The 9,690-nt window shown below is 35.0% G+C and overlaps 1 protein-coding gene across 3 annotated transcripts in view; it reads left to right on the plus strand.

Moving 5' to 3' along the window:
- HMGN5 (high mobility group nucleosome binding domain 5) overlaps positions 1-9,311 on the plus strand; it is an 86,870-nt gene extending 77,559 nt beyond the window's left edge. For 2 of the 3 annotated variants that reach the window (XM_011970781.1, XM_011970782.1), the window contains 6 exons: positions 1,563-1,700; positions 3,469-3,498; positions 4,525-4,554; positions 4,796-4,849; positions 7,013-7,150; positions 8,131-9,311. In XM_011970781.1, coding sequence (XP_011826171.1) covers positions 1,686-1,700; positions 3,469-3,498; positions 4,525-4,554; positions 4,796-4,849; positions 7,013-7,150; positions 8,131-8,733 — 870 coding nt within the window. In that variant the 5' untranslated portion in view covers positions 1,563-1,685 and the 3' untranslated portion in view covers positions 8,734-9,311. Of the gene's footprint in view, positions 1-1,541; positions 1,701-3,468; positions 3,499-4,504; positions 4,555-4,795; positions 4,850-7,012; positions 7,151-8,130 lie in introns of those variants that run through there. The other variant, XM_011970784.1, reaches the window with a different exon arrangement.
- Positions 9,312-9,690: the final 379 nt, after the last annotated feature.

Below are 9,690 nucleotides of genomic sequence, written 5' to 3' on the forward strand. Positions count from 1 at the left end.
AAGTGGGCTAATAATAATATAAAAATATAACAAAATAAAAATAATATAATAAAACAATAGTAAATATAATTATAATGGGTTATTCTGTTAGGCTGTATTTTTGCTTGAAGGGATGGTTTGGCACTCTGTAGCAGATATAGTGTTTATCTCTTAAACTAATTATTCCAAATTTTTTAACCTACATGAACACAAATGAATTCTTCCTAAAGTAACTGTTCAAAAGGTTAACTTTCTTTTTTGATTAACCCTCCAGGATAAGGATTTGGGTTGTTGTTTGGGAGCACTTTTATACACAACCACATCAAGGCGCCTCTGAGAAAGGGCGGTGGGGAATTAGATCCTCTATTTTAATCATATTTATTCCAAAGTAATTTATTCATCAATCTCCACTTCAACCCTGAAACCTTTAGGTCTCAGAAACTGACACTGAAAGGCACCTATAAGCCTCTCTTACAGTCGAAAGTCACCTAAATATGGCTGGGATTAGAGTGACGCTGTGGAGACATTCTCCTTTGGCAAAAATTTTAAAGGACCGCCTAGAAACTCAGTAATGAAGATACTTAGTATTTTTAGACAATCTTTTTAAATATCAAAATTCTTGCAGAAAAGTCCATGATTTTAAGTTTTTTCAAAAATTTAAATAAAGACAGGATCCTACCCTACACTTGCGTGACTCACCTCACTCGCCTCATCCTAGTCTCCTGGGTTTTTGTCACAAGCTTAAATTTTGTGCCTGAGGTGAGTACCTCAATCGCCTTATGCTAGTCTAGGTTCTGAGTCCTAAATACTTTCGTGGATAGCACCTTCTTGAGTCCTTTCACTAAATGCAACCTTCAGATTAAAAATCTATTCTCAGGGCTTTTCCTTTGGATAGACCTCTGCTATTACACATTTCCCTCGGAGTCCCACTGAATTCTTCGTATACCCGCTCCAAGTGGGATAACGGTATAGCTCCCAGTTTTGTCGCTACTCTCCACCTGCGGAAAACACGCCATTTTGGCACCCTCTCCTTGCCAGCACCACAGTTCTGCTTTGGGGTGATGTTCCCACACCAGAGAAACATCTCCACTCTTTTGCACTTTCTGAATGAATGTTCCTGTCGGTTCAACACCATCCCGCCCAAGGTGGCAGGGAAAGACCGGAGCCCAGACTCAACTGGTCTTAAAAGCACTTTCCCCGCTAGGAATAGGGAAGGGTGGCGGGTTTGGAGATTGTGAAGAAAGCAACTGTTGTGGCTTTCGTCTGTCATTATAACATAAAAGAAAAAAAAAAAAAACTGATTAAGACAGCTCTGGCTTTCCTGCGGTTCTTATTCCTGATCGCTTAGCCCTTGCTAAGTTCGCGTGCTCCTCCACTACACCAGCGGTTGGAGCCGACAGGGAACGAGGGCTTCGGGCAAGTTCGCGGGCCACACCCCTCAAAGCCGGCTGCCTCTCTTTATTGGCCTGAGAACCTGTCACTCCAATGTGGCTCCCACTCCGGTTAACCATTCACGTAGTTTGGTTGCGTCTTGGCGTGTTTAATGTTGCCAATAACGAGGAATTTTTTTTTTTTTTTTTTAGAGGAGAGTACAGGTCGTGCTGCAATTAGTTCATTGAAAACTCATTTGCTCTTGGAGCAGTCAGGCAGTGACTGCCTTCGGCTTTTTTTCTGCTGACTAAGATCTCCTATAGAGAGCTACAACAATGCCCAAAAGAAAGGTAAGTGAGATGGAAAGACAGACGGGGAATTAGCTGCTGAGTTACCTATTTCCTAATAGGAAGAATTTATTTATTTGTTTGTTTGGGTTTTTTGTTTTTTTTTTTAAAGCTTTTTGGCTTCTTCCATTTTGTGATGTAATGAAACGGAAAGGGGGAGAAGGGCAAAGAGCAGTCGGTGTAAGGTTTAGGATGGTGTTGCATGCAACTGGTAGTTCACTTTTGGAGTGTTTTGTTTAAGGGGAGAATCTCTTGAAAGGTGTCTCCATGCTGAATTACAAACAGCCATAGCGCTGTGCTGTCGCTTCCTACCCCAACCCCCTTCCTCCGCTTACCCTATTGGAGAATACTTCTCCCAACCACACTTCAGTATCCTCCTCTGCCACCGGCTTTTCTTGGGGAACCGTCCCGTCTGGGGAACGAAAGCCATGGCTTTCTCCTGTATTTGCCTTTGTTCTTCCCGTTTTCTTTTTTCTTTTTTTTTTTTTCTTCCCTCCTCCTCCACTTCTTGTCAGGCCAGATGGCTATGCAATGGTAATCCTGTGCCATTAGGCGGCGCAGACTTCAAACTGTCCTAGAGAACAGAGATTCACCGCTGTAATTAAAAACTTTAGGGGTGAGAAAGCTGGACCTTCCCTAGCTCTTTAGCTAAAGATGGGAAGATTATAAGGAAACAGCGTCGGATAAACTTGCCGATGTTGGGGTAGCATGAATTTGTTGACTTTAGTAATGCAGAATTGATCTGAGCCTTTCGAGCTCCACAGGTCTTCTGCAAACCCTCACTTCACAATTCCTGGCTCCTTTCAGACAGGAAATAAGTTCACGCTCGGCGTTTTTTTTGGTTGTTGTTTTGTTTTGTTTTGTTTTTTCCTTAGTCCCCTAGAAGTGAAATCGAACGCTGTTTCATTGCTTGGTAAAACCGTAAAACACTGTGCTAACTTAAGACATTATGATTGTTTCTGGATTATTCCTATAAACAAGTCCACCTTCCTTATTCCTAAAACATAGAAATAATACTGAAATTCCCCCGTGCTCTGTGATTGTATGAATCGTGCAATAGCTTGATAATTCTCAGGCTAAAGGGCTGCTCAGATATGGAAAGCAACTGTTTCTAATCACCATCCCCCCGTCCTGAGATTCCCGCCACTGTGCTTTTCTATACTTGTGCAGTAGGTCTTTCTGTTTTGCAGAGCTGACAGCAACCTTAAAGCAGGTAGTGGCGGGAAGTTTTAAAATCGGCGGCCAGTGTCTTAGAATAAAGCATTGACTTTGTAGCAAAGAGGTCTACCCCACAAAACACTGTGGGGTCTGTAATTCTTGCATGCAAAACTTGGAAAGAATAGTCCAGAGTCAGTGGAGAGGTTAAGATAGGTACAATTGCATGGCAAACATAAGGCAAGAAAGGGAAATTGCATGAAGCTCCGCCTTCATTTGACCCACCCCCACATTTTTGGCTTTTACATTATCTAAAGCAGGTGGATTTCAAAATTACAAAGGTTTACTTTCAGGAGATGCAATTTACACAAAAGGATGAAATTAACTATCAATTGTGTTAAAGTATGTCTTGTGCATGCAGTTGCATCTTGGCGCACATTAGTAAAACAGCAGTATGTAGCGTGGTTCCTAAGAAACAACACGTGTCTACTTGAGCAGGAACCCAGGAGAAAGTAATAAGCAATTATATTGAAATTTGTAATCCGCAGGCAGTGTTTTCTGATTTATGTGTTTATATCATTGACCTTATTTCTGTGTGGTTTTCTCCTCTGTGTAGGCTGCAGGTCAAGGTGATATGAGGCAGGAGGTGAGTTTCTTTAGTCTTAGCATCTATTAGGAAAAACCACTCGTTTTATAAACTTGACACACATAAGCAGCTAAAAAATAGATGCTGGTTGGTATATTTGTACAATATGAGTACCAATATGGTATGCCAGTGAGCTCTCTCAAAAATATATATCTGAATTTCGGAAGAGAGGACTTTTTTACATTGCCATTCAAAATAAAAGAAAAGGCTTTTGCACTTTTTTTTAATAGAAATGATGTTAAGGAAATATTCTTGACCATAGAGATGTGCTAATATTTTATTTGGGTGTTTTGTGAGTCAGACTATCATTTTGGTGTGTGTACTTTACAGGCTTACATGTTGCTTATTTTAGAAAGTTGAGGCTCTAAATGTTCACATATGTGAAACATTTCTTAACGTACTATATAGTCTTTGTTATTGTATTCAATGTATATTGTTCTAACTCTTAGAGTATGCCATCTTCTATATGTCCTACAAAGCGAGAATCATTGTTGTGCAACAATTATATTAAAGAAACCTCTCAGTTTACCTTTATGGCCTTATTAATGTTTTGATCAATGCATATTATTAATTTTAATCTAATTAATGCACAATAAAAATATACTGAGTGTGAAAAAAATATATATAGTAAGTATTAAAAACTGCAAGCTTCTTGGAATTTAGGACCTTATTGTGCTTGTTCAGATGTAGAGAGAACTTCTTCCTTTTAAGCAAAATAATTGCTTTGTCATTTGGCAAGAAAAGGCTATATTTTCATTTCTAAATGTGCTCCTTGTTACTAGCTACTGTGTTAATTTAGTCTAGCCACTTAAGCTTAATTTAGGACTTTTTCTTTAGTATATAAAGTGTTCAGAGGAAGGAAAAATCAAAACTTGTATTTCTCTTGTATTTTCTAACCAAATTCACAATTGCTTCTTTAATGACAATATTTATGTATTGTTACGCCAAATATTTTGACCTCAATAAAAGTAATTCTAGCTTTTTGTATCCATAATTCACTTAACAGACTTTTGTTTTAACTTATAGCCAAAGAGAAGATCTGCCAGATTGTCTGCTGTAAGTAATCTTTTCAAAAAGCAGCCCATGTATTATGAAATGTCATTTTAAAATTTAGGGAATCCTAAAAAATTCAATACACGATTTATTTTTGAAGTTTTAAGAAAAATTTTCACACCAAGGAAATGTGGGGTTTTTTTTCTAATGCTCATTTATTTTAATTCAGAGGTTGGATTTCATTTTTAACATTCTTTCTTCAAATGTGATTTTTTTCCTTTTCTTTTCCCACAACTTGATGCAGATGCTTGTGCCCTTTACACCAGAGGTAACGCCCAAAAGAACATCAAGTTCAAGGGTAAATATTCAACTTAGAATATTGAAATAAATTTGCTTTTTTAGAAAAAATAATTTTTGAAATGGCATACAGCTGATCATTTTACTTTGCTTATATTTTGTTCTGTTAGTAATATATTATATTCTTTCATATGATACATGTACACCCCTTGGGTGGGGAATATTTGCTCCTGTTTTGTGATTGTCCACAGTGTTTTGACATTTTCATTGGGTAGAGACAAAACAATTTCAGTTGGATAGGCCCATTAAATGTACATGCCTTTGCTATCATATAGTGACAATACTGTTTCCCTGGGAAAACAAAAGGTGAAAACAGTAGTAACCCCAAAGTTGTGCTTTGTAATAAAAGTAGTAACTAACATTTGATAATATTTTACAGTTGGCAAAGTATATATAAGATTATGTATAATTATTTACATAATATATATGTGAGATGTATTTGCATATGTTAATTTCAAATGGACACAATTGATTTTGTATAGACTTATATACTCTGGTATTGTGGCTAAAGGCATGTAGAAATAGATACAATCTCAATATTTAGTTTACTGTTAATTGCTTAATACATAAGAATATTGGTTGAATTCCTGAAATCATAAAAGGTTAAAGCTATGAGAAACATTAGAGAGCATCTAATCCTATCACTTTGTAGTTGAAGAAAGTATAAACTGTCATCATGCTCATAAATGAAATCCTTTGTTAAAAAATATTGCTAAACTTAGGGCAATTGAAGTTTTAGTAATAATTGATATATTTAATGGTGACAAAAGAAAGTGTTTTTTCTGCATTTTACTTTTCAAGTCCACTATTATGTCAGGTTAAATATTCAACTTTTAAGTTTTTAAAACAGTAAATACAGCGTTTTCTTTTAAAAAGAAAAGTAAGTCCAGACGTGGTGGCTTACGCCTGTAATCTGAGTACTTTGGAAGGTCGAGGTAGGCAGATTGCTTGAACACAGGAGTTTGAGACCAGCCTGGGCAACATAGTGAATCACCATCACCACAGAAAATACAAAAGTTAGCCGGGCATGCCTGTAGTCCCAGCAGCTTGGGAGGCTGTTGTGGGAGGATTGCTTGAGCCTGGGAGGAGGAGGATGCCTTGAGCAGAGATTGCCTCACTCCAGCCTGGGCGACAGAGGGAGTCCCTGTCTCAAAAAAAAAGAGAAAAGAAGAAAAGAAAGAAAAGAAAAGGAAAGGAAAGGAAAGGAACGGGTGGGGAAGGGAGGGGAGGGGAGGGGAGGAAAAATAGAAAAGAAAAGAAAAAAAGAAAAGAAAAGGGCTAGACTAAAACATATACTATGTAACCATACACTTTACCCTCCTTGGCTGTTTCTCATGTGTTAAAAGAGTAATAACTTATATCTACATTATAAGTTACAGTTTCTAAAGCTTTTTTTCCATGTGTTTTGTCATTTTCTCCTTATAACATCCCTGTGAGGTGGGTGGTATTAGTCTCTTTTTATATTTGAAAATAACAGCCTCAAAGATACTTATGCCTTTGCTCAAGATCACATCACATAAGTGGCAGATCTAGAATTCAAACACAGGTTTTCTGGCCCCTCAATCCAGTGATCTTTCTATTACATACACGGGTAGGCAAAAAATTTTCTTGATAAAGTCGTCGTGAATCAGGGCATTCCAAACTTGTAGATACAAAGATTGAAACACTTACATCACCGTAAGGTCTTTTAAAACTCTATCTAAATTGATGTTCTCACTAACAGCATTTCTCTTAATTATTACCAATGGAGGCTTAACAATCAACAAAACCCTGTTCCTTATTAATTAGACTTGACAAAAATAAACTGACCCTCTCTGGTCAGAAGGAATTAATTGATCAGTCTAACTTGATGCCAGCAGTTTGTCCTTGGCAGCAACTAGTCAGCATTCTAACTGGTTGCCTCTCATCTATATCACTCAACTTAAAAGAAAATTTATTTTATTTGTATCAAGGGAACATTGTGCATTTTTAATGCTGTTTTAGGCTTACAATGAAACTTACAATGAAGGTATTATATGATAATTTTATTGATATCAGGTTTATATGTGATACTTTAAAACATTTGCATAAATTATTACAATAGCTGGTAAAATAATTGTGACCATTTAATCAACACAGCAGTTAAACTGTACATTTACTTTTATTGTTTTATATTGCTTGGCAGAAAATGAAGACAAAAAGTGATATGATGGAAGAAAACATAGATAAAAGTGCCCAAGCAGTTGCTGAAACCAAGCAAGAAGCAGTTCTTGAAGAAGACTACAATGAAAATGCTAAAAATGGAGAAGCCAAAATTACAGAGGTATCTTCTAATGTTAACAGTTTTATCTATTTGAAAGTTTAACAATGGGTACAACTGAAAGAAATCCTATTTGCCTTTTAGTTTACAAGTTGGAAAAAATTAAGTGAGCCGTGGTTCAATAGTATAATGGTATCTAAGGGGAAAATAAAATTAACTTAAAATATGAGAATTTAGAGGGACCAGTAGTGCGAGCAGTGGCTTAGCATTGCTGCTACTAGAACAATGCCAATGATTATGACTTAGTACTAACATAACCACCTTCTCATTAAATACAGGCCAATCTTTATTCATTTTATCAGCACACAGGCTATTTGTAAATCCCTTTTCCAGAATTTATGATTCTTTTATTTCCTTTGTAGATGGCAAAGCAAATCATTATATAAATGTTTTTAACCTTATTTTGCATATTTAATGCATACAGCATTTTTAGGTATTGTAATAAAACACTGAAAATGGGATGTAGTCACCAAATCTATAAACTAAACATATGCAAATATGGAAAATCTTTTGTAAGTTATCTTATAATATCTGGTATAGTACTTTTCAAGAAATTTTTACATAAAAAAATCATTATTATAGAAACAAAATGTTATTTTTCCAAGGACTATATTTTGTTTACATGCATAGTCCTCATTAAGAATTGCTGATATAGAATAAATACAAGTCATCCTTTAAGTATTTACTTTGTGCTTCATATTTGAAATGAAAATTATTTATAAGTGTTTCTGTATTTATTGTTTCAAATATCTATTTGTAGATATTTCTGTGGACATACTTTAGTTAATCTCATTTCTTAGAATGTTTTCTCATAATGTGATATTTAGCAGGCTTCTTTCACAGGAAAATTACTTTCTTTAAAAGAAGTATTAGTCTTTTTGTGAAATAGATGTAATCCAGTGTAAATATTTAGGGGAAATGGTTCTAAATTTACTAACAGAATCTTGTTTTTTGTTTTTTTTTTTTTTCCACCATGCATACAGGCACCAGCTTCTGAAAAAGAAATTGTGGAAGTAAAAGAAGAAAATATTGAAGATGCCACAGAAAAGGGAGGAGAAAAGAAAGAAGCAGTGGCAGCAGAAGTAAAAAATGAAAAAGAAGATCAGAAAGAAGATGAAGAAGATAAAAACAAAGAAGAGAAAGGGGAAGCTGGAAAAGAAGACAAGGATGAAAAAGGGAAAGAAGATGGAAAAGAGGATAAAAATGGAAATGAGAAAGGAAAAGATGGAGAAGAGGAAGATGCAAAAGAGAAAGAAGATGGAAAAAAAGGTGAAGACGGAAAAGGAAATGGAGAAGATGGAAAAGAGAAAGGAGAAGGTGAAAAAGAGGAAGAAGATAGAAAAGAAACCGGAGATGGAAAAACGAATGAAGATGGAAAAGAGAAGGGAGATAAAAAGGAGGAGAAAGATGTAAAAGTCAAAGAAGATGAAAAAGAGAGAGAAGATGGAAAAGAAGATGAAGGTGGAAATGAGGAAGAAGCTGGAAAAGAGAAAGAAGATGAAAAAGAAGAAGAAGAAGAAGGAAAAGAGAAAGACGAGATCAAAGAAGAAGATGGAAAAATAGAGGAGCCACAGAGTATTGTTTAAAACTGCCCTATATAGTTTCATAATTTGGTAACATGTACCTTCATGTTGGAAAGTTAATAGAGATAAATATTTTTATCAAAAATTTTATAAACACAGTCTTTCTTTAGCATTGATTTAATTTCAGAACATCTTCATATTGATTTTTAGCCATAAAGTTTCTAACATGGAACATTTATCTATAAATTTTGTGATTATAGTAGTAGAATATATAGAAAAAATATGCTTTCAACTTTGCGAGTGAATTTCGTGTTGTGTAAGTTATGTGTCAAATCTTTGAATTTTAATTTTACTCTTTTATATATGTGATAATTTCATAAAGTGAGGGATCCCAAAAAAAGAGTTGCATCCAACGTTCTTGTTCTCTAGGATGCTTTTATAAAGAAGGTGAACTATTTTCATGTAATGCTAAGAGTTAAACTTATCTTTCCCAAATATAACTTTATTATTAGCTTGTGAAAAATGAAATTGTATTTGCATTTTTAAAATAAATACATATGTTTATTTCAGAAGGGCAGTTTTGATTATATGTGAATGCACAAATTTTACTGGATTTATCTTAATAAAAAGACTGATGATGATTGTGTTTTGTTATATCTTCAAAAATGTAGCTAGTGAAATATTATGCTTAATTTTTTTCTATTGTGGTTTTCATGAAAATATTTAAATATTCACTGACATAAAATTAATATAACATAAAATTCACCATTTTAATTATAATAAAAATAATAAAGTATGTAATTCAATGTTTGTCAGTATATTCACAATGTTGTGTCCACTGTTTAATTCCAGAGCATTTTTATCACCCAAATCAGAAACAAAGCACCAATTAGCAGTCTCTCCCCATTTTCCCCCAACCTATCCCCCACCTTCCATCCCTTGGCAACCGCTAATCTGCCTTCTGTCTCTATGGATTTGTCTATTCTGAACATTTAATATCAATGTAATCGCACAATATGT

Source organism: Mandrillus leucophaeus, unplaced genomic scaffold, assembly GCF_000951045.1.
Source record: "Mandrillus leucophaeus isolate KB7577 unplaced genomic scaffold, Mleu.le_1.0 Scaffold972, whole genome shotgun sequence".
Taxonomy (NCBI): domain Eukaryota; kingdom Metazoa; phylum Chordata; class Mammalia; order Primates; family Cercopithecidae; genus Mandrillus; species Mandrillus leucophaeus.